This window comes from Anguilla rostrata, chromosome 1, assembly GCF_018555375.3.
Source record: "Anguilla rostrata isolate EN2019 chromosome 1, ASM1855537v3, whole genome shotgun sequence".
Lineage (NCBI taxonomy): Eukaryota > Metazoa > Chordata > Actinopteri > Anguilliformes > Anguillidae > Anguilla > Anguilla rostrata.
In genome coordinates, this window is record NC_057933.1 from 5,415,832 (window position 1) to 5,440,829 (window position 24,998).

At 45.8% G+C, this 24,998-nt stretch overlaps 2 protein-coding genes across 4 annotated transcripts in view; both read right to left on the reverse strand.

Moving 5' to 3' along the window:
• LOC135239354 (molybdenum cofactor biosynthesis protein 1-like) overlaps window positions 1-24,998 on the reverse strand; it is a 50,821-nt gene that overhangs the window by 25,312 nt on the left and 511 nt on the right. The gene's annotated exons all lie outside the window — the stretch shown is intronic.
• Window positions 1,383-17,791, reverse strand: fosl2 (FOS like 2, AP-1 transcription factor subunit). Of its 3 annotated transcripts, XM_064302482.1 has the most exons (5): window positions 17,559-17,791; window positions 17,015-17,134; window positions 10,236-10,508; window positions 8,258-8,365; window positions 1,383-5,991 (listed from the first exon to the last, which is right to left on the reverse strand). In XM_064302482.1, exons 3-5 carry the CDS (start codon window positions 10,491-10,493, stop codon window positions 5,455-5,457), a joined length of 903 nt encoding a protein of 300 aa, XP_064158552.1. In that variant the 5' UTR covers window positions 10,494-10,508; window positions 17,015-17,134; window positions 17,559-17,791; the 3' UTR covers window positions 1,383-5,454. The 3 variants fall into 3 exon arrangements, with proteins under 3 accessions (XP_064158552.1, XP_064158475.1, XP_064158395.1); XM_064302405.1 differs by having other exon boundaries at window positions 10,251-10,508; window positions 17,015-17,791; XM_064302325.1 differs by having other exon boundaries at window positions 17,015-17,791.

The following is a 24,998-nucleotide window of genomic DNA, read 5'->3' on the forward strand; positions in this document are numbered from 1 at the left end:
GCTGGCAAATGAATTTAAGATAAATAAGTTATTTTAATTCAACTTTACAGTACATCTGCATTGTATGTCATTCGGTGTCGATGTGAATTTTCAACTTTTTATATGAAGTGGGAATCAGCTAACTGTCTCACTGTTTTTGTTTTTTCAAATTCACTGTTTTCCTTAATGCTCCCAAACAACAATTAGGTGTATTTAAACAACATACATTCATACTCATTTTTATATAAGTTAACATAGGACTGATAATAGATTAATAGGCAAACTCATAGTCAATCGCATAAGCTGATGAAATTTAATTGGATAACTGCAATGTTAGGCAGGAGGTATTACCAGTACTTTGTCCTCTTTGTGCTGGGTCTCAGGCCCAGGCTGGAATAACAAAATTTACACCAATATTGTCATCTGGTGGCTAAAATGTGTATGTGCAACTAAAGTCAATTATTAAACCTCAACCACAGCAAGTGCACGACTATTACTCAGAACCCAGTTTTTATTAACAAGGGGAATAGCTTGAAGCCATGCTCCCTGGTGATTTATGAGTACTAATAATAAACACTCTTTGGAATTAGTTCAAGAGCACTTGAAAAGTAGCCACACTTCAGTTTGAATCCAGTTTAATGATCACAAGAGTATGCCACGTGTTGCTCATGCAAGTTGTAGTCTTTAAATGGTAAATAGACTGCATTTATATAGCGCTTTTATCCAAAGTGCTTTACAATTGATGCCTCTCATTCATTTAGGGGTTAGGTGTCTTGCTCAGGGACACTTCGACACGCCCAGGGTGGGGGATCGAACCGGCAACCCTCCGACTGCTAGACAACCGCTCTTACCTCCTGAGCTACCTCCTACAACAAAGGTCACTGTGGCCCTCCAGGACTGGATTTAAACCGGCAGACACTGCGGCCATCCAGGACCGGAGTTAAACCTGCAACCTGCAGGCACTGCACCCGTCTAGGACCAGAGTTAAACCTGCAGGCACTGTGGCCCTGCAGTCTGACACCCCTGTTCTGCTTCAGGTCACAGTTAACTCTTAATTTCAAAGCTTTTAAACCTGATTATCGATGGGATGAAAGTTTTGTACAAATTTTTGGGCTACTCCATGTTCGCTAAAGACAGAAGTCATGCCCTGATAAAAGAACTCTCTGAGAAGATTTTTGCATCCTTGAACCTCAGTGTGGACATTCCTTCGTTTAATATCAGTGTGCAAGCATTTTCTATATCGCATCTTATATGCATTTAGCTTACGCACTTAACTAAAAGACTTGATTTTTTTGGACTGTTCGACACGAGCGCAAACTATTTTCTATTTTTTTTATATTTTCTGAAAAAAGAACAGCCATGAGGTTGTGAGACAGTCAAAAAACACACATCAGACCACAACAAAGAATACTGCTTTTTGATCATTTATTACAAAACAAAGCAATAACAAAGCATAACAGACAAAAAGAGATTTCATGTACAGAACATATTTAAAGGGAAACAATTCCAATGTTTCAAATTATTTTAAACACACACACACACACACACACGCACACGCACACACTCACAAGTACACGCATACACACATCAAACCGGGAAAAGTAAAGAAATGGAATATTGAAAATATAAGGAGCTGCAGAATCACTGCCTGCAATTCACTGACAGGATACATTTGCCAAATGCACCGTTGTCCTTAACTACCGACTGCCAATCAAGCCTTAGTATCTCATGTTTCCAGTTCAGCACAGACAAAAATAATGGAAAGGTTGACATTGGTGGTCAGAGCATAGGGGAGGGGAGGGGCAGGGTTGGGTGTGGGCAGTGCATTCTGGGACTGTGTTCTTCTCATTGTGGAAAATAGCTCAGAGGATCTGTGGATAAGGGTAAGAGTCTCCTTGGCACATTCAGGGCAAGAAATAAACCAACGGTCTCACCTTTTCCATTTAGATGTTGACTCCAATTGTGCAATTAGACCCGTGAACAAGTGAGACCAAGGTTTTTCACAAAAGTGCTGAATCACATCAATTCCATTGCCTTTTGACCATTGCCAATTCCATTGCCTTTTGGCCTTTTAGTTTGTGTGTGCAGGTGCAGTTAATTACAAGCCATACGTTATGAAATGGTTGTGTAAGATAACAGGACACAAGTGACCACAGCCTGGTATACACATTTTTGAAAAAGCTTTTTTAACTGCCCACATCCTTTGAGTGAAAATGGCACATCATTGCTTAGTCAGATCTCTTTCCTTTGAAGGCAACTTTCAAACTGCTTCCTTTATGGGAGAGACAGCCAGAAAGAACTTTGACGGTGGTGACCACAGCAACCATAGAAAAAAGAACCTTGGCTGTGGTGACCACGGCAACCATTTAAAAGAAGTGACAGAAATCTATCTTGTCCATGAATCACAGACATGTCCCTAACCATACTGAAGAAATGTCTTCCTTGTGTTTTGTACCAGGTAAATCAGCGCTTCCCCTGTCCTGTTCCTGGAGATCTACCATCCTGTAGGTTTTCATTTAAACCCTAATCTGGCACACCTGATTGCACTAATTAGCAGCTCAACAAGCTCTCTAGCTGTTGAGTGAGGTGTGCTTTGATGGGGTTGGATTGAAAACCTACAGGACGGTAGATCTCCAGGAACAGGGTGGGGCGAGCCCGGCTCTAGAGATTCACTTTTGCCCTGTCAGTGCCCGTGGGGAGGGAGAAGAAATTCAGGGGTGTGTCTGTGCCTCGTTTTGGGACAGGCTTGGCGAACCGCGGTGTTTGGCATTGTGGGACAAACGGTGCATTTAGCTCGGAACACAGAGAGGGCATCAGAGGTTCCACTGACAACCTTAAGAAACCGTAATTCTCACTGACCGACACACCGTCACATCACTTTTGAACGAGCAAAAATACACTTATCCAGAACAGAAGGGGTTTTTTTTTAAGACTTTTGTTTTATTTAATTAAATTACGAAATGAAACACTGCCATACATATTGCTGTTTTTTTTTTTGTTTGTTTTTTTTTTTTTCATTTTTTAAATAGTTAAAGCATTTGTAAAGTAAGAAAAGAGAAACGAGAAGCTTGAAGACGCGTAGATCTACAGGTGCGATGGCTTTCCTACGAGTTCCTACGGGACCGAAAGACTCGACAGACAGGTTGAGACGCCCTCCAACGGTGATCTATTTGATTTTTTTGGTATGTTGTTTGTTGCTTTGCAGTCCTCCTCTCCGTGTGTTGGGCTAAAAATGAGGGGACGCGGTGTGTTTGGAAACTCGTCACAAACACACGCGCCCGTCTTTGTTAAGACTGACCGAGGTTTCCGGCGCAAACAAACAGGTAATCCTTCAATGCGAGTCAAGACACTTCAGCAACAACAGCAGCAGCGATTTCTCCAAAGTCAATTTGCTGCACCCAGCACAACAAAGACCTCAGTCCACCTTCCGTTACACCATCTCACCGAGAGGGGGGGGGGGGGGGGTGAGGCTCCCAAACGTCCCAGGAAAGTTTTTTATTTTTTATTTTTTATTTTAAGTCTCCCACGCTTCTGAGGAATGTTTTTAAGTAAACAGTTTGTCCGCACGATATTGCAATTGTATCCTTTTCAGTGCTTGATATCAAAGAATTCCCCCTTCCCTATTAAAAAAAAGACACACACAAAAAAATATCACCCAGACCAAACCACGTGAAAACCGAAACCGGGTTTGTATGATAGCGATACGCTTGAAATGCGCGTGCGTCTCAGTGCATACGCTTACAGAGTATAGGCCTTATTGTTTCGCCTTCGCTGCAATCCTTCTCAGACCAGCTGTTGTGGGAGATACCTCACTTTCCCATTTTAAGTCCAAGTTTCACAACACGCATTCTCACACACACACGGACAAGCTCACGCGCACGCATACAAACAGAAAGTGCGTCTATACCCTTCTGCAGCAGACGAAGCCGCTACGCGGGTGAACTCGTGTCAACAGGATACGCTCTATGGCTGAGATGCAGTTCATATTTATCACTTATTCAGCAAACATGGCCCCGGTAAGAAAACTAGTATGGCTTCCCCTTTTTAGGTTGGCGTGGTTGTCTATACCTCGTGTGGCACGGAAATATATAAAAACGCCACAGAAAAGGACAATGAACCGACACATTGCTTTCTTGACGGCAGTGCCAGTGTCTCCAGTATTCATTGTTTCGTTCACTGCCCTCATTAGTACGGGGACAACCCATCAAAATCAAGGACCTTTCACCTCTTAAACGAGACACTTGCATTACATATACATATATTTTTTTATACACATTGTGTTTCATAATGCTCATGTTAAGTCAGGGGTCTAAAAATACAAATACAAAGACAGATTCTGAGTCCCTGACGTTTAAGTAGCAAAAAAGCCCCTCCCCTTTTGTACAAACAGTTGTAAATACCCATCCCTACCCAAATCTATACCCAGCTCTGAAAGAGTTACAGAAAGCAATGTGCTGCAACAGTAGGCATTAAAAAAGATCTGGCTTTTCTCCTTTCTTATACTGCAAACTGGAGGTTATTCCATTGACCCCCACCTCCCTCCCAGTCCCCCCCACCCCAAATCACCTCACAGGAGCCAAGACAAGGATCAAGAGAAACGAAACGACACCAGCAGAACACAAAACAAACGATCAGATCGCGAAACCGACTCGGGGAGGTCATAAATACAGTTTTTAAAGTTTTTTAAAAGATAAAAATTACAACGTTTCAGGTGGTTGCGAACACGTCGGTCCTCCCCCCCCCCCCATGTAGTGTCCAGTTTCCGAGAGGGGGGGGGCCCACACTGTGCTGACATCATCTACCCCCTCCCCTCCCCTCCCCAAAAAGTCCCGAGCAGTGGGCGGGAAATGGGCTCTTTTGCGCACCTTCAGCTGAAGGTAAAGTCAGTAGCAGTACCTGTAGTCGGGCTAATACTTGTATTGTTTTGCATTCGGGAAAGCACGGTAGAGAAATGAACAGAGGGAGGGAGGAAGGATTGTGTTCTTTCTCCTTCTAGATCTTTCTGCCCTCCAACCTCTCCTCCCTTCCTCCGTTCCAGTCGCCATTTTGCTGAATGCGTTGGAGACCACAAGTTGCCACAGTGGAGCTGGGAGAGGGGAATAGGATGGAGTGGGGGGTGGTGTGGGTGCGTGCGCACACACACACACACACACACACACACAAATATAAAAAAAACACACTGAATTGGCAGGAAAATAAAGAACAAAACAAAACAGAAAAAAAACACCTTAGCCCTTCAGGGTTTTACGGTCTGATCAGACTGCAGGGGATGATGGGATTTGTAGTTTGGCGAGAGCATTGGGTTTTGAACGGCGACTGTCGAACTCCCCGGCGCTTCCTGTTGAACGACATGACATCACAAGAGTCCTTATAGAGTCCGGCCTCTGGGCGCCGTTGGAGAAGTCGGGCCCTTGGGGGGCCCTTCCTGGGTACAGGACGAGGGGGGTGGGTAGGAGGCGGGGACGGGCGTGGCGCTCAGAGGGCCAGCAGGGTCGGGGAGTTGAGGGAGTCTGAGGACTGGTCCCCGCTGCTGCTGCTCCTGCGGTGGGCCTTGGAGCAGGACTCGGAGGAGGGCGAGGGGCTCTCGGGCTCCAGCATGCTGGGGTAGGTGAAGATGAGGCTGGCGGCGCTAGGCGTGGAGGCCGGGGTGGAGGCCGCCACCACGGGAGTGTTGAGGCTGTCCCCGTCGGAGCCGTACACGCCCCCCATCCCGCCCAGGCAGATGGGCTTGATGACGGACCGCTGGGGCTCCCGGTCGTCCTCCAGGGGCTCCTGCTTCACCACCACCGGGTTCAGGGAGCTCAGGGCATTTCGGGACACCAGGCCGGAGCGCATGGACAGGGACAGGGGTGTGCACTGCTGGGAGTGCGCCCCCTGGTGGCGTTCGTCCGGGGGCAGCTTGCACACGGGGTTGTGGGCCACCAGCATGAACTCCAGCTTGTCCTTCTCCTTCTGCAGCACCTCGATCTCCTTCTGCAGGTCGGCTTTCTCCTCTTCCAGCTTCTCCGTTTCCTGCGCGGACACAGACATCGCGTTTACATTCGCCCATTAGAGCTGGCGCTCCCGCCCAGACCAGGGCTGCCCAACCCTGTCTCTGCTGCTCTGGAGGTTTTAACTCCAACCGTAACAAAGCACACCTCATTCAACAGCTAGTGAGCTCATTGAGCTGCTAATTAGAAGAGTTAGGTGTGCCAGATTAGGGTTGAAATGAAAACCTACAGGACGGTAAATCTCCAGGAGCAGGGTTGGGCAGCCCTGAACTTGAGCAACCTGCATAGCGCACATTTTTAACATACGGTGCATATATAGAGCTGGATATGCATTCAAGCAGCTCAGGTGAAGAACCGGACTCAAGTGTACAACCGCAGTGCAATCAGTCTGTTTTGTTTTGTAAGAATTTATCACCTGTTTCACATAGGCATGTCCATTGTGAAACAGAAAGTCTAGTTTGTCACGATATGTAGTATAGAGTAAAAGATATTGGCATTTCACAAACGCTCTGTCATTACAGTGAACACCTATAAAGCTGTGAAATCCCCAAGGACCAATTTTTACAGTTTTGCGTTGTCACGGAAACCAATTTGTAGCATTCTGAGCATGAAGGAATTGCTGAGCATGAAATGGTAAGGACTAACTGTCCGCCCTTCCTGTCTGTGCCACTAGGGGGCACTGTGAACCATTGATCTTTCAGTTAATAGTTCACTGCCGTTCAAACTCAGCAATTGAAGCTGAAAACTAGAAGGCAAAACAACTTTAAAAAAAACATCAGTGTTGGGAAAAACACAGTTCTGCCCGGGGGGATAACCCAGAAAGCCTCAATAAGCAAGCTACCAGGCATGATGTCACTTTTTTTTTTCCTTTTTTTTTTCTTTTCTGAAATAAACAGTTTGTACCGCACGCAGGTGGCCACACCTTTATGCAAACACATCTTGAAACAACGGCAGAAAAACAGCAGGCCGTTTCCACACCTCCTCTGGATGGTGTGACGTAACTTACTGTAGCAGTAGCCTGCCTTTCTAGGTAAATGGATTACAGGGAAGAGATACAAAAAAAAAACACCCTCGCAGGAATTATTTAATAAAGTCAGACAGGACAAGACGGGGGGTGGAAGGGAGGGGAGCGTGCGGGGGGGGGGGGTGTTGTTAGAATAGAGAGATAAGCAACAGTCTGTCTAAGTACACTGACCTGAGAGGGAAAGAATGAGGAAAAAGGAAGTGAGGGCAGACAGTTTATGACAAAGAGGGGAGAGCGAGGGAGAGAGAAAGAAGGAAAGAGAGAATTCCCCTCCTTGTTTAACTGTGGCAGTGCCTTATTAGGAAAAACACTGCGGTAAGAGCTTGAGGGGGGTGGGGGGGGGCGTATGGAGGGAGAGGAGGGGGGGGGGCGCTTGAGGTTCACCATCACATAATATCTCCCATTCACCACCGTGTCTCCCCCACAATGCATTCTTCCCCAGGGCTCACGATTGACAGACTGATTGTTACTGTAAGAGAGCTAATTACTTCAATTAGAGCCTTCGCCGTCTGCAGCCTGACGGGAACAGGCTAGCAGACTACAGTCGCTTCTCTATAAAACTGTAAAAAAAAAAAAAATTTTAAACTGTGTGGATTGTGCGGTGGTGAGGGTGGGGGTGTGGGTGGTGAGGGCGGGGGGGGCTCCATTGGAATGCGCCCTGAGGAGTTAAACTGGACTGCTGGTGTGTGCAAAATTCCCATCCCCAAAGTCAAATAAAAACAAAAAGAAGCCTGGAAAGATGTGTGTGGGTGTGTGTGTGTGTGTGTGTGTGTGTGTGTGCGTGCATGCGTGTGTGTGTATGTTGTGTGGTAGTAAATGTGTGTGTGTGGTAGTAAATGTGGGCATGTGTGTGTGTGTGTGTGTGTGCGGTCATAAGTGCATGTGTGTGTATGTGTGTGCGTGGTGTGTGTGTGTGGTAGTGATGTGATGTGTGTGTGTGTGTGGTGTGTGTGTGTAAATGTATGCGTGTGTGTGTGTGTGTAGTTGTGTGGTAGTAATGTGTGTGGGGGGTTATAAATGTTGGTGTGTGTGTGTGTGTGTGTTAGTAAATGTGGGCGTGTGTGTGTGTGTGTGCAGTCATAAATGTATGTGTGTCTGTGTGTACACACGTTTGTGTGCATCTGTGTGAGTGTACATATGCATGTGTGAGGAAGAGAGCATGTGCGTGGACGGTGTGGTGATGACAACGAAACTGATGATGACACGTGAGGACCTGCTGCATTCAGCCCCTCCACCGGGGGGCACTGTGGCGGGGGACACTCACCCCCTGCAGCATCTCGGTCAGCTCTCTCCGGCGATTTCGGCACTTGGCTGCGGCCAGCTTGTTCCTCTCGCGCCTCACCCGCCGCTTCTCCTCCTCCTCTGGAGTCAGCTGGGGGCACAGGAAGGAGGGTCCCGTCAGACACAGACCCTCGCGTTCTCTCTCACACACACACACACGTACTCTCTCTCTCACACACACACACACACACACACACACGTTCTCTCTCTCACACACACACACACACACACACACACGTTCTCTCTCCGACACTCACCCGCAGCACGTCGGTCAGCTCTCTCCGGCACGCACCGCGCAGCTTCCTCTCCTCACCCCTTCCACTCTCACGAGCAGCGGCACAGAAGTCCACAGACACGACTCGCGCCTCTCTCTCACACACACACACACACACGTACTCTCTCTCTCACACACACACACACACACACACACGTACTCTCTCTCTCTCTCACACACACACACACACATACTCTCACACACACACACATACGTACTCACACACTTACACACACACACACACACATACACTCATGCCCACACGCACAGAGGAGCTCTCTCCACATGCATCAAGGCAAGGATACAATTACTGCACTGTTTCTATAACATCATGCACCCACACTGACATGGAACACCGTGTCCAAAATGCTCCCATTCCTAATGTGAATTTTTATAAATAACGGGAGTCAGCAGTGCAGTTTGTTTGGATTTGAGCAGCATATACTGTAAACCATACAGACACAGCAGCGCATATCCCTTTGGCAGCTCCCTCTGCACGTTGGCAGCTGCTCGCATGTGTACACCAAGCACTCTACAGCACATTCAGACCTACTGAAACAAGCCCACGGAAGTCCCCACAAGACCAGGACTGGGCTGGAATTAAACCCTTGAACGCATTGTAGAGGTGACTACTGTGCATCTGTGTGTGTGTGTGTGTGTGTGTGTATGGTGTGTGTGTGTGCATGAGTGTGTATATGAGTGTGTGTGTGTGTGTATGAGAGAGTGTGTGTGTGAGTGTGTGTGCGTGTGTATGAGAGAGTGTGTGTGTGTGAATGTGTGTGCATGTGTATGAGAGAGTGTGTAAGTGTGTGTGCGTGTGTATGAGAGAGTATGTAAGTGTGTGAGTGTGCGTGCGTGTGTATGAGAGTGTGTAAGTGTGTGTGCGTGTGTATGAGTGTGTAAGTGTGTGTGCGTGCGTGTGTGTATGAGAGAGTGTGTGAGTGTGTGCGTGTGTATGAGAGAGTGTGTAAGTGTGTGAGTGTGTGTGTGTATAAGAGAGTGTGTAAGTGTGTGTGAGTGTGTGTGCGCGTGTATGAGAGAGTGTGTGAGTGTGTGTGAGTGCGTGTGCGTGTGTATGAGAGAGTGTGTAAGTGTGTGAGTGTATGCGTGTGTATGAGAGTGTGTAAGTGTGTGCGTGTGTGTGTGCCTGTGTATGAGAGAGTGTGTAAGTGTGTGTGTGCGTGTGTATGAGAGAGTGTGTAAGTGTGTGTGAGTGCGTGTGCGTGTGTGTATGAATGAGTGTGTAAGTGTGTGTGAGAGTGTGTGTGAGTGTGTGTGCGTGTGTGTGTGAGTGTGTGTGCGTGTGTGTGTGCGTGTGTGTGTGCGTGTGCGTGTGTGTGCGTGTGTGTGTGAGTGTGTGTGTGTGAGTGTGTGTGCGTGTGTGTGTGCGTGTGTGTGTGTGCGTGTGTGTGTGTGTGTGTGTGCGTGTGTGTGAGTGTGTGTGCGTGTGTGTGTGTGTGCGTGTGTGTGTGTGTGTGTGCGTGCGTGTGCGTGTGTGTGTGTGTGCGTGTGTGTGTGCGTGTGTGTGTGTGTGAGTGTGTGAGTGAGTGTGTGTGCGTGTGTGTGTGCGTGTGTGTGTGCGTGTGCGTGTGTAAGTGTGTGTGAGTGTGTAAGTGTGTGTGAGAGTGTGTGTGAGTGTGTGTGCGTGTGTGTGCGTGTGTGTGTGCGTGTGTGTGTGAGTGTGTACCTTATCAGTACCGACCTGCTCGTCCCTCTTGCGGCGCCCGCGCGCGTCCCCGAGCGTATGACGTATGACGCCGGGCCGGGCCAGGGCGGTGTGGCCCAGGAGCCCCGCCCCGCCGGAGACCGGCAGGCTGTACGGGTGCGAGCGGGAGTAGGGGTTGGACATGGAGGTGATGACGGTGGGCTGCACCATCCACTGCAGGTCCTGGCTGGTGGTGATGGCGTTTATGGTCGGGATGAAGGCACTGTTGGAGCCGGGCATTTCCACCCTGTATTTCTGCGGAAGAGGCGGGGAGGGTGGGGTCACATGGTGAGTTCATTGCCCCCGGTACTTTTTTTTTTCCCTTCGTGAGACACCTGCCTTGTTTCTCTGTACATTGCGTGCAACGGAAATTCCAATACCGAGGAAGAACGTTCCGTTAGTCCACACTGGCTTCTTTCCCACCTGGAGTTTGAACCCTGTTCTGTTTGGGAGGGAGAGCGCTGCCCCCCCCTAACCGACTGATCAATATCAGGAGGCTAACCTGATAAACAGTGTTTCTCACGGTGTCCCCCCCCCCCCACCGAAATCTCTCACCCTCGCTAGTTACAACCCTGTGAATCACCTCTATCTAGTTCTGCATGCCGGCCCCCGAGTAGCAGTGTGACACAATCATGGGAAAGGTCAACGCCCCCCCCCCCCCCCCGCGCACACAACACACTCACACTGAAACTCCCCACCTCCACAAACACACACACAAACACACACACACACAAAAACACCAGTGATGTAACGGGTCAAGCAGTCATTCAAAGAGTGCTCCGTGGAAAGACAAGCTTCTTTGGAAAGGCGGACCCTGGAAAAATCAACAAGAACAAGCCCCAGCGTTCAGTAAGCCAGTGGGGGTTACTATCAGGCCGGGGCCTTAAATGGATGCCATGAGTCGTGCTGTCCATGTCGGCTTCGGGCGGAAATGTAGATGTTTTCAGCGAAGCCAGGAGTGACATCATTAATGGGCCATTATGACCCATTAGGGCCCTCATAAACTAGGGTGAGACTAGGAGTAACAGTGCTTTGAGGGCAACAGAACTGGGGGGGGGGGGGGGGGCAGTGCAGCGATGGATGACGCTCATCAGGATGCGCCATGTTCGCCATCCACCGAGACAACACGCTGCCACCCCCCCCCCCCCCCCCCCTTTTAGAGCTATGCTGTCAAAAGGCTTTTATATTGTCGAGTTTGTCTGATGTCAGACAAAGAATTACTTTCGAAGCAACAGGGTTTCACAAGAGAGCGAACATTAGACGTGGGCTTTGCGAACCGAGCGACTTCAGGAAATGGCATGGATCCATTTTGCTTTTCAGAAAATCACTGGTTATTGTCACATGGGAGGAAATAAGATGGCTCTAAAAAAGGAAGGCTGGTAAAGACTCTTGATCTCAAGCACTTTGTTTATCGCCCAAGTGAACAGAAGCAGTGAAGGTGGTTCAGAGTTTATATTTGGTCTGAAAGGTAGTCATACTGCCGCGGAAAACTCCAAAATTGAGCAAGAGGGTCAGAATGTTTACTTTTCCACGGAGCGCTGGAACTACACCGCGACCCGCACTGCGCCCCCCGAAGCACTGCTCGGCAGTCCCGTTGCATTCTGGGATTCTGCACGGCCGGCTTCCTGTATTCTCGTCAGCAGAGGAGACCGGGAACAGAACCCCAGGTTTGACACGTTTGGATGAATGTTACAAGTCGCCACAGATTTAGTAACTGGGATCTAATATGAGCAAGAGACCCACTGAGGAAATATTGTGACATTTAAACACTGGTCGGGAGTTTTCAGTGGCAGGGAACAGTCGCCGAAGTTGAGTACTGTCAGTACTACTGCCTACAACTACAAGACTCTCTCTCTCTCTCTCTCTCTCTCACACTCTTCTTTCTCTCTCTCCCTAAAGTTTTGTTCCAATGGAAGAGAACTTGTCTGTGAGAAGAGCCGGCATCACTGCATTGTCTGGTCACGTTCTGTATGCCCAATGCCCTTGGGTATCTCACACAGCATTTGAATAGCCGCTTAAATCATACGCAAATTTACGCGCTGAGTCACGGTATGTTCCGAATGCAACTGAGCCTGAAGTACTCGGTTCCAGTAAAGCGGGGAAACGGGTAATATACTTAGCTATGGGAAGAGGGGGGGGGACCCCCGCCAACACATTCCCGGCGCCAAGTAAAGGCAGCAATGAAAATTCCCTGGCATTCGCCTTAGTCGGTCAGGGGAAAAAAGACGGGAAGTTGATCTACAGGGAGGGGAGGGTGTTACGGTAAAATGGAGATATCGCCAGTAGGCTGATATGAAACAGGCGGATCACAGAAGAGGAAAGTTTCAACACTGATAAAAACCCAACCTAAGCTATTGTTGTTGACTGATAAAATAAAACTGAACAGGTACTTTTACCCCGTACTTTTATAACATGCCTTGGTGGCAATTAGTAATGTTTGGTCATTCTTCCTACCTCTGATCTGAATTTTTGTGGCTATCCTGAGAGACCGTTAATGTGCAGATGGCTATAGCAGTGAAGTCTGCTTATCTCATTTTCGAGAACATAATGACAGCGCAGCTGTTTGCTGCGCTTTCCTGTGCCTGGTGTTTACATTGTTGTTGTTGCGCAATGCAATTATTCCCTCCTTTTTTAAACCAACCTCACAACAGACGCGTGTTGTTCCTCAGATTGAATCAACCTGAGAACTGTGCCAAGCCTCGCGACTGAAGGAACTGGACAAAGGGGGTGAGAGCTAGCACGTACTGGGTCGGCATGCGTAGTTTCCCGGTAGTTACCCCCGCAGCTGGGGACATAGCCAGTTGTCCCGACAGACAACGAATCCCTCCGCGTTCGACAGGAGATATAAAACGTCTCTGTTTCCACAGAAGGCGTCCTTGCAAAACGAATACGTGATGCAGACTTCCAGGAACTTTCTGACGCTCCATAAAAACTTCCAAATGAACAAACAGCGTACGTAGTTTATGAGATTGGCAACAGGGGCATGAGTCAAATCCTTTTTTTTTTTTTTTCTTTTCTTCAGATTTTGGCTTCACGGGTGTGAACCGCCTGGGATCAGAATGCCGGGGGGGGAAACGCGTGTGGTTTTTGAAAGCAAAGACAACATATTTGGAAATAAATACACACACCACAATTTATTTATTTTGCCAATATACATTGAGTGAAAGGTCTTGGTGAAATTGTTGTGAATGTATATTCAGGCCCAAACAGTGTCCCAAACAATTTATAGTCGTTACCAAACGGCACTAAACAAACGCGCGTGCCTGGAAACATCTGGGGTACATTTGGAAACGACTTTTAATAGAGTCTTGTTTGTGAAAAAACTAAGGTAGCCAACATTGTTGTTTAAGAAGTGCACTTATACATGTGCACTGCGTGACACCACGGTGACGTTTGAGTCTGAAGATCACCACACTGACGGCATTAACGCTACATTGAGTATAGCCTATCCTTCGGCTGTCGACAGAGAGCGATACATTTCTCAAATTCATAACGTCTGGTTTACGTTTGGTTTACATCTGACACAACATATTGAGTCACCAACATTCCTGCACGGACATTCTACATTCTAAGTGAAGAAATGGTCGTCGGAATTTAACCTTTCCACTCCTTCGATGGAACATGGTTACGTTATGACTTACGACTCCTCCCGTCTACTATTTTATAACTGCACGCGACAGCTTGTTCAAGTGTTGCGTGTCATTGTTCAGTGTATGACAGCACGTGGCTAAGAGGATCGTCCCAACCTCCGGCAAGGCTGTTTGACAAAAAGGCGCGTGGAGCAGTTCGGAAATCGACTGGCCAGCAATTTCAGCAGATTTTTTAAAATTAAATTAAAATACCCGTTTCTGGATCAACAAGCTGTTGATCATGCAAGCATTATACCCTGTCTCTTTTTTTTTCTTCTTCTTTTTGCAGTTCCTGGGACTGGAAGGTGGGTATACTGCTGGATTTTAGCACAAAACTAGGCTAATACTCCATAATTTCACCAGGGTCTCAAATTTTATTTATTTATTTTTTTAAATATGGAAGTGGAAACTGAGTATGTTAAAAGAAAAGAAATAAAGAAAAAACAGCAGACATGTATACATTAGTTAGAAAAATGTGAATTCCAAAACCCCATTTTCAATAGTTTTAAAAAGTAGAGTAGAGACAATCACTTTAGGGGGAAAGACAGAAAGTAATAAAGAAATGAGAGAAGGGGGGGAGGTGGCAGGTAAAATTGTAGGTAGAGTTCAGTGGAACATCTGGAGGAAATTCCACACCAGAACATTCAAACTGCCCCCAGGGGGAAAAGGGAGTGGCATCAGGTGAACGATTTAATTCTCTGTCACCTTGCCACCAAGTCACGCGCCAAAATCTGTCAATGCCCCCCTCGCCCCGCGTCAGGTGAGACCGAGTCCGTGCCCCCCGCCATCCACCCTGCTGGTTCAGCATGTGCACCTGAAACCCAGGTCTTCTGTATGCATGCCCTAACTCTTAAGTTTGGCCAAAATGGCACAGCCGAATTTAAAAGGGCACTGTGATAATCCCACCGCTTCTTCTAGCTTGGAGTCACAGCGCCACAACTTCCACCTTTAAAGAAAGAAAGAAAAAATGCTTCTTGTTCTTCTTATTATTTCATTATTTTTAAAACCATTGGCCTCACAGACAGCCCATTGTAGTCTGCGGTCGAAGTACCACGTGCTGTCTGCACAGGTAGTGTTCAGAAGAGGTTTCACATTGAAACATGTGAGGGAAGGGGGAACACAAGTAGGCAAAATAGAGATGGGGGGTGGGGGGGGGGTTCATATTTGCGTCAGTTAATTCACAGGGCTGCTAAATCTGACGTCCTGTCTCACACATACACACACATACAGGCACGCACACACATACACATGTGTATGTACACTCACACACACGCAGATATACATTCACATACAAACACACGAACGTACACACATAAACACACACGTGCACACACAATAATGTGTGCTCCTCATATACTGTTCTTGAGGCTCAGGGTCATAACAACTGGACCGGATTACGTTATCTGTGACACCGTGTCATTGACGGTTAACGGTGTATTTTTAGCGAGAGGTGGGCGGTGTGTGACTCGTTTCCAGCGTGTGCAATTGTAATTTATGCCCCGACCACTAGATGTCTCTTTCTGGCCTAAAATATTAACGAGCTATATTAACGTACAATCTGTGGCACAGGAGCAATGCCCTTTTAAAGCTACGGCGCTATTGTGTTGGAATTTTGAGAAGGTACCGGGGTAGATTTTCGACGAGGAAAGTCCCTTCCTTATTTTGAACAGTCGGCTGTTTTAATATAACAAAGGAACACCAAGCGACCCGTGAAAGTTTGCTACAATTTTTTCCCGGTGGATTCTCGGGTCCTTAACTTAGGCTACAAGTTACCTATCGAAGTTATTGGTAATGGGCGTGCTGTTAGATTTAGTAGTAGACCACGCTCACAGAAATCAAATGTAGGCTATATGAGTTGAAAAATGCGATTAGTCACACGCAATTAATTCAAGTGTCAATCATACGCAGAACACCATACGTAGGCTACCATTTTCTTGCACCAGTCCATATTTTGTCACATGTACAGTGCGTCAGTCATGTTGCAGCAAAGAGGCGCCGACCAGTAGGCAGAAGCAAGGCATTTTCAATTTAAACGGCTAACCTTGTTCGGTAAAAATGTAACTGGGTTAAAGACCGTTTCGCCTTTTCCTCCAGAAACTAAGGTGATCCGATGTGTTACAAACGAGACAACATTTCAAGGGGTGCACGCGAGTGTGTTCCGGCGTCTATCTACCCCTGAGAACCAAAGAGTTGAATTCGCGTAAGATTATCAACAGTTTGCATGTATCCACGTTGGTTAGTTGGTGTTTGTCAATTCAAATAAATGTATAATTTTGTATCCCCTGGGGGTTAATGGCGTAAATATGTACGGGGTTGCTGATGCAAGATCGACTTTGCGCATTTCACCCACGCGCCGTCACACTGAGGTCCACGCAACGCGCTCCGTTCGTCTTGTCCCATTTTTTGTGTTAGACCGCTTGCGAAACTTATGCCAGGGAAGGAACGCGAAGCTACCCTTCCGCCGATGGTGCTCGGACATCTGAAGCGTTATGTTCCTTCCAGTCATTATTTAGAATTATTTCCAATTACCATGCATATCACCAAGTGTGATTTTATTTCCCTATGTCAGGTTAAGTTGTTTACAACAAGCGCCCCCTAAATCAATCGCTCATTTCAGCGATTTCTGTTCATTTTTCCTCATACCAAACCCGCACCGAACAGATCGCCAAACTTTGATGAACACGAGCAAAACACAGCACTAACGTATACTTCTGTTGTTTTTCTTGAGTGCTGTCAATATTTTGTTGACTTATCTAAATATGTAGGCTACATTAAAAGAAATACGTTACTCAATAATCTAGAGTAACACTTAATGTAGATTGGTGTATAGTTCTGTTAATGTTCTAGACTTGAAATGACCGACACTGTATGCTGTTTTGCTTTTCTGCTAAATTGGCTCAAGTGATATAATCCGTGATTGTTTCTATTTTTTAGTCTTAAATTGCAATGCCACAACAATGCATTGGGCTCTTATTATTTAACACACAAATATCAATCCCACAAAACTAAGAAAAATGCGTCCAAAGCAGTTTTTAAATCGACAGTGCTCGTGCGTCTGGTGTGGAACATAATGAGAGAGAATAAATGTGAAGGATCTTGATTTCAGTGCAACAAGAATCCCTGGAACGTTACCTGGTAGCTTGAGGTAGAAATCGGGCTGCCGATTGTACTGCTTCCGCTAGTGAAGGACTCTGGTTGGGCTGGGGAAATGCTACTGCCTCGGGAGGACGTATCGTAGGTCCCAGAGTAGTCCTGGTACATGATCCAGGAAAGAGGGAGATTTCAGTTGAGGATATGAACTCCGGTGCGCTCACAACGTCTCCGTGCAAAGCTCAGCACTTCTGAGTTAACTGGCAATGGAATCCCTCTACGTTAGTCGAGAGTAGCAAATGTTAATTCAAACGAAAATCCAAAAAATAAAGTGTATAAAATATACGAAATTCCGTTTCAGCACAACAGAAATAAAATCAAAACCGACACCGTGAAAGGATTTCGATCTATGTAAGCGGCACTTTTTGTCAGTTCGTAAACTTTACGATATTTGTATGAAACAATAACAACTGAATGATTGTCTTCTTAGAATCGTCTCTCTTGTTGTCTTGTAATTGAAACCGTTTTCACTGGTGTGCTATCATAGTGCAAACTTGAAAATAATAAAAGTCACCGAGTCACCTACTTTCCAAAGCCAAGTCCGGGGTTCTCTCCGAACACCAGTGAGTTGCCGATTTGCGAATGACTCACGCAGAGGCAAGCGTTTTGTTCTCAACTTTAAAAAGGCGCTTTGATGCGGCACTTTTTTTTCTTGAGTTGCTTCTGTCCCCCTGGAACAGTTCTAGCTTTTTCCTCTTCTAAAAATTTACCGACCGCTTGTTGGGATGACTCACTTCTATGGCACTATACTGTACTGCAACTCTTCTTATCAATCCCATGTTAACGACACGTCACAAAGAGCGTAAACACCCCCGTATTGGGGAGGTGCGGTTACTACTTAATCTTCTGGTTTCACTTCACGCTTTCAATAGTTTACGTTAAATGTGTATACTTTGTACACAACCTGTATTTAATTGTGTGTAACATTTCTTTTTTAAAGTATCACAATTGTGTTTCGTTAAAATTAAAATTGAACTACACGTATTCCCCTACTTTGATGAGTCGGGCTCACTTGGTTTTGTCCATTGACGCATGTTGCCAAAAATGGGCAGTTGCGTCAGAGAACACGCGTGTGGGTTTCCTAGGTAAAGGGACGTCAGAGAATGGAGGGATTCCCTTCCTCCCCACCCCCAGAACATCATTTCACTACTAGGGTAAGAGGGTCTGATAGATTGCACACCGGTACATTCTGATCCATACAGACAACAGAATGCAATTGAGAACGATCGATTTAACGCCGTTAACTTTTATATAATCCCAATGTTGCAGTAATCGATTAACGCCGTGCATCTTTTAAGCAATGTAAAACCATGCGCGGATTAATCAATTCATTATATTCATCTAAGATTTATACTGCATTTTAATTCTGATAGATTGTTTTATTTTATTTGCTTTTTACGTGTGAATAAAGTCTTATTTCTGCGGGCTGCAGCGAGAGAGAGAGAGAGAGAGAGAGAGATTATTCTTCTTTGAAGTTTTCCGGAGCTTTACGATTTAAATTCCTGTCCATATCTGTAGCCCGAGGAGCAGATAGATGTCGCCAGCAGTACGGAGAGATTATCAGGAAAGAACTTCCACTTTGGCAATCCTCGACCATTTCAACAGCTCGCTAGATACAGAGCTGCTGTCTCCCCCCTCCTCCCTCGCACGAGCTGTGCTGTGATTGTTGCTGTAAACGCGGAGAGAGACCCTGGATCGGAACGCGACGCACACATTAACAATTGTCAAAAACAGTGATCTGAGAATCTTCGACTTGATTTAAAAAAATAAAAATTATATAGCGTTTCAGATAATATCTGTAAAACAGTTATTCTGTAATTTGATAGATATCTAAACAATGTCACATTAAATAACAAGCACAACAGAAAAAAGCAATAGTTCCTGAAACCAAACGCACGGATTACTAGTTACCTACATAAAGCAACCACTTAAAAGCCCGGTTTGTGAAATATAGGTTAATTAAGACACCGTTTGATGAATATTCCAAGTATCAGTGTAGGCACAAAGCCCAGATTGTGACATATTGTAGATAATAAACGCCGTATTAACCAAAATCCAATCTTCCATGGTTCCTATTTTAAGCCTGAATGCCAGAATTGGCAATTTACATATACACTAAGACCGTTTGTTTCGCCTACCTATGCCAAAACTGCGCATTAAATGGATCAGCATCTGACCAAGGGCTAAGTCGTATTAAGTACTGGAGTTACACTGAAATTATAGCTACTTTGTATTCAATGGCATGACAACTATCTGTCGTCATAACTGCTATCATCTACCTGCTGTCATGTTATTGTTTATGTGGATAACACTTCGACGTAAATTTGTTCCTTAAAAACTTCTATAAGAAGTTCGTGGGAGACAGAACGTATGGCCTTCTGGATTCCTCTGTCATTTACTGTAATAGGTTATGGAAAAATAACAACACAGGTACTTGTGGAAACGTCTTTGTGCTTGTAGTGGCTCCTTTGGGTCAAAGTCCCACCATTTCCTTGAAACATAAATCACCTGCCTTGCGCTTTCGTTATACGTTTAAAAAAAAATAAAAATCAGAAGTCATCCCTCACATTTTCCAGTGTGGTTTCTTAAATTCAACTTAGCAACAGGACTTCCAGTCAGAACAACGAGGCTTGATCTGAGACTTTGTGGAAACAGACACGTTCGCAGTTGCGAGAGCACGCGCACATGAAAGGGCGCGGGGCTGAAGTGCTCCACTGTTTGTCTCGAGGGGCTGATGAGGGGCGAGGCGCGGAAACCACCGGCCATAAGCAACCTACCGAGGCTGCCAGGTGTGGAGCTCTGACGTAATGGACGGTTTACGCTTCCCTTGAAAAAAAATTTATTTATGTGTTGACATGTTGATTTATTTATCTGGATTTCTGCAGCGAATTTGATAGCCAGCAGCAGCTCGCCTTGCGTCAATAGAATTTGCGCCTTATAAAGGCATAAATCGCGTGGTGTGGTGTAGTGATTAGAGTACCGGACTCAATTGCCCTACCATCAATCAAACAATTATTTAGACTTGTGGATGTGTCAACTGCTAGCATCGTGACTCAGTATATTGTTTGACACATAATATAGGGAATAATGGATATGTCGGCATATGTACATATTTAATTAACATCGGAAATAAACAATTAGCACTAACGGTAATAAAAGTTATGCGTTTCATCATCCCAAACTTTTCTAGTGGGCGCATTCATCGCGTACTTTCTTAGATATCGTATTTCCAGTGTGAGCGTAAGGCTTCTGTGTAGGAATTGTTGTCATTGGAAGCACTTGTTCTTAACATTTTTTTTTTCTCTGACACGTTGAGAATAGTAGAATTTGGACCGCTGCCTCAGCCGCCACCGCTTTCATTAGTCAGACAATTGTTTTAAAAATAGAAACTGCTACACTGTTTTTTTTTTTTTAATTTTTTTTTTTAAACCGCTCAAACGTATTCCGTGCAGCAGTGCGCAAATTGTAGTGGGAAACAATTGCCCCCCTCGAGGTATTTTCGGCAAAGAAGTGGGCCGGGAAATGACCTACAGTGTCAGTGAAGTGCATTGAGAGCGGCGAATCGGATCGGCTCTTCTCTGATTTAAGAGCGACTGGCTCCGCGACGCAGGATACACCCAAAGGCTCGTGCATCGAGTTCCGGCCGGGACAGGTCGTCCATTCATTCCAAGCCCAAGGCGGGAAATGCGAGGCATTGCAGGAATGTGGAGCGATTCGCGAAAAAAAGATGACCTCTAGCTCGGATATGTAAAACTGGACGTCAGAGGGCAGAGTCAAAGGATCACGCACAGAAAAAAAGCATACGTTGGCATTATACGTTTTAAAAAAATGTTTATACATGTCAACAATAGCTAAATTCTCCCAGGTTTACTCCTGGCACATCTTCATTTCATTTCGGTCAGTGATGCGTTCATGATCAAATGTTTTAAAATGACGATGATGATGCTGCTGATTTATCATTATTATTATTAGTATATATTTCCATATAATAATAATAATAATAATAATAATAATAATAATAATAATAATAAAAATAATATATATACAGCCATATTTTGATTTTTTTATGACACTTTGACTTTATGTATGTTCTGCGTTACTTCTGGAGAAGATAAGGTACAAGAGCTCCGGGTGCGTCGCAGCTGGGCTTGTACACACATCACCGTACGCCACTGCCTAGCACCGGATTAGCATCACAGCCGAGCCGGTGGAGAAGGAATAGTACCGCGTGCCGCTAAAGGCGGAGGCTGACGCGGGCCCTCGCTGTCTCGAACGTCACCGCAGCGTCTGGCGGAGTTATGATCTCCCCTTTAAGCAAGAAAACAGAATTAGGTGCAGGATGTCAGGCGCATCAGCGCAGGGGTGGACGTCGTAACCATTATCGATCGCTTCCTAAAATAGCGCAGCGGAACAAAAAGAAACCCGTGCTAATCGGACATTACCGGCATGCATCAGTGCAATAAGCATTTTCATTAGCAAATAGGCAAGCACAGTGCGTGAATGTACTGTGTAGCCTACATTAATAGTAAGTAGTGTACGGTAGTATGTGTTATCCTGGCACTACAGAGACAGGATAGTGTTTGTGTCAGGTACAAATAAAGGTCGTTTATGACGCATTGAGTATTATGATGATGCCACTCAGCTATCGCTACAATACAGCTCATCGAATAGGACGCGGGTCATGGGCATATTGCAGTGTAAAAATGAGAAATGAAAACAAACAGAAAACAATCATCTGTGTACTTTTGAAGCGTTTGGTGTGATTAAAAAATGTATTGTTATTAATTATATTTTTAAAGAAAGGACTGCAGACCCAATCAAAGCAAAATTTTTACCCAAAAATAATGAGTAGATGGTAAGAAGCCTGTATGAGTAGCGTCTGGTGTCAAACTTGTGAACATCAATAGGCCTATAATCTTTCATCTGAGATGACTGAAAAAAAAAGAAATAAAATGGATATTAATCTGATGTAATCTAGTTGACAGACCGTGTGGAGCACAGTTGGTGTTTCCAATAGCCTATCATCACAACAGATGCAAAAGTGATTTCAAAGAAACGGCTGTGCCGAAAGTCTCTATTTATTCAGTGACCAGATTAAATCAGATTGAAGGGCTTCCGCTAATGTCCATCCCAGGCAGCAAACAAACAGTGCCGGCCTCTACGTGATGCACTCAGGAACTAAACTCTGCTGTAGTGCAAGTGACTACATCTCCCAGGTGCTGTAAATTCAGGCGAAAACAATTTCATGTACCCAAACAGCGGGGCCAAAACTGCAGTGCTTCCACATGCCACTTCCCCCAACATTCCTAATGCCAGACCCCCCACCCCCCACCCCCCCACCCTCAGTGTTCTCGTAAACTGCGCTAGATAAGCGTATTGACGGATGGAGATAAACTTCGCCATTGTTAGTTGTGGCTGTGTTGAAGATGAAGGTCAGCTGTTAAAAGAATTAAAAATGTTTGGCGCCTGTAAGGACCACTGTAAGGTGTCGATTTTCAGAACGCTGGGGGACAGACATTCGGCGCCGACAGTCAGTTGGCCTGCTCGCCAGCGTGCGCGCGTGGCACACACAAAACGCCGGAACAACTTCATTCAGGGGATTCCGCGCCGTGCTACTCGTAAGCCTATTTGTCTCACAGGGTGTGAGCTTATCTAAAATTAATGTGAATCAGCTTAACCTTCAGGTGCACCCTCGGTCCAGAAGGCTAGTCCTTTTGCAAGGCCTGTTCTCAGATTAATATCAATATTGGCCCAGAGAAACGACAACAACAACAGCAACAAATACAACAACAACAACAAAAATATTATTATTATTATTATTATTATTAATAATAATAATAATCATAATAATAATCATAATAATAAAACCCAGTCAAAAAGTGAGGCAATAGAGATTTGGGATGACGGTGGACACAAATAACCATAAAAGGGCAAAAATCTTCCCAGCTGCGCTCAGTGAAGTCAAAAATGGCCTCTAACGTGCCTGTCCGGCCGAGCGTCTTCTGGGTTCGGCAAGGTGCTGAAGCGTTTCCAGTCTGCGTCGCGGCACAGCGCCCGTCGACGTGCGTCCCGCGGAACCAGGCCACGAAGTCCGCACGCGCAGCCGATTCAAGGTGTACCGACGCTGCGTCGGTACAGCGGAAACGCAGCACATAGGAGTCCCTTCTCCCCCGTACTGGAGACTCCCCAGCCAAAGAACTGAGCAAACCAATGGATTAATTCTTGTTCACGCTTTACAGTGGAAAAGTGCATGTTGTAAATGCACAGTAATTAGCAACAGGGGCAAGTAAATACTGTGTTTCTTGCAACTGCAAAGTAGTACTGTCAAGCTACTTTGCAGTTGCCCCTTAAGACATACAAACGATGTTGTGGTTTGGCTTGAGGTTGCACTTTAGGGTTAAGGTCAGGGTTAAGTGGGGGGTGTCGGGTTTGGGATGAACGCAACAACCTGTAATTACCCCCAGAACCGTCGAAATTCGCCTTTTTCTGTGAAAGGCCACCTTTGTTTGTCACCGGTGATCATAAAATGAGGGGAGATTGTGCGGTCTCTCTCGTCATATGTACGTGCAGGCACGTACGACACTTCGCAGGAGCGTAACTTAACATAACGTAACGTAAAACGCGGACGGGTTCGTTCGAGGATCGCAGGTGTAAACCCGGAATTCCAGACTGGGTGTACTCAGCAGGGTGACGCACTGGGGGTGCCAGGAAGGGTTGAGCGTGCTGCTCCAGTAATAGTACTTCTTGGCCTTTTTTTTTGAATGTTGCTTTTCGTGAGGTGTGTAAATGCCAGATTTAAACTGAATCCCGAGATGGTAACATCGTTAATTTTAGTAATATTTAGAGTGAAGAATCGCAACTATAGCATTTTCATGAATAAGTCAACTGATAAAGAAGGGAACCTTTCCAACAAACCGTATTTCTTCCCTTGCAGAAATGGAACATACAGAAATATATTGCAATTTTTTGGAAATATATAATAAACACATTTCACAGCAACACCCATTGCCAAATCTATTGCAATATCTGAAAGTGACAATCATTCATATATTTGCCCATATATTGTGAAGTGATGCCACATCTTGCAGTATATTTCAATGACATTAGGGCTACTCTGGGGCGAAGTCAACCAAACCCTCATTCACTCTAATCGCCATGACAACATCAAACAATGCCCCATTCCGCCTAATCACCGTGACAACATCACCCAAAACCCCCCATTCAGTCTAATCGTGATCTTTCTATAACACACATATAAAAGAACCGTGAACCTCTGGGGAAATCAATTACCAATTAAAACGCCACCACAACCAATGAGTTTATTCGACATGTACCGTTTGGCTCATTGTGTTGGAGTGAGAGTATGCAAAAGCGAACACCTCTCGTCTATATATAAAACATGTTACGTTTTACGACCATTATAGTGAGTACCCGTTGTTCAAATTTGAATGCACGTGATAAAGCACGCGACCCCTGGAGGATTTAACAGATGAAATCCTCAGTAACACAGAGCAGGCAAACTTCAGAGGTGGAAGGTGATCACCCACGATGACCCACGTCATCAAGCTGTTATTACGGAGCGGCGCGAGGTTCCAGACGACCCTCATCCCTCCAGACGAAGGCACTGTGTATCGTTTTAAGTTTAGCTCCCTGACCTAGATTACAGTGTATGTATTCCTGCGCGTTAATCTCACAGCCCGTTAAACCGGAGCAGTCACGTGCGCGCGCTCGCTCGCTGCATAGGGAGGGGATGCTGTTCTGCACACTCGCGGGAACTGAGCGTTCCTTTTCGCAACTGCCCAAAAAAACAAAAAACAAACTGCAAGCATGCGCCTCTTGCCTTAAAGGTGCGAACACGCTACACAGTTCACTGCAGGACACTTAACATGGCGGAGGTGTAATTTGCACGAGAAACGGAACGGCGACAAAAAAGCAAACAAAAAGGAGGTGAGAAACCGGAGACGGG

Bases quoted from the DNA above. Each gene is read 5' to 3' on its own strand.
- fosl2 (XM_064302325.1), bottom strand. From the start codon at position 17,143: ATGTACCAGGACTACTCTGGGACCTACGATACGTCCTCCCGAGGCAGT. The intron at 10,509-17,014 runs GTAACGTTCCAG...CCTCTTCCGCAG, and splicing joins TTTCTACCTCAAGCTACCAG to AAATACAGGGTGGAAATGCC. The intron at 5,992-8,257 runs GTGAGTGTCCCC...GTGTCCGCGCAG, and splicing joins TGACCGAGATGCTGCAGGGG to GAAACGGAGAAGCTGGAAGA.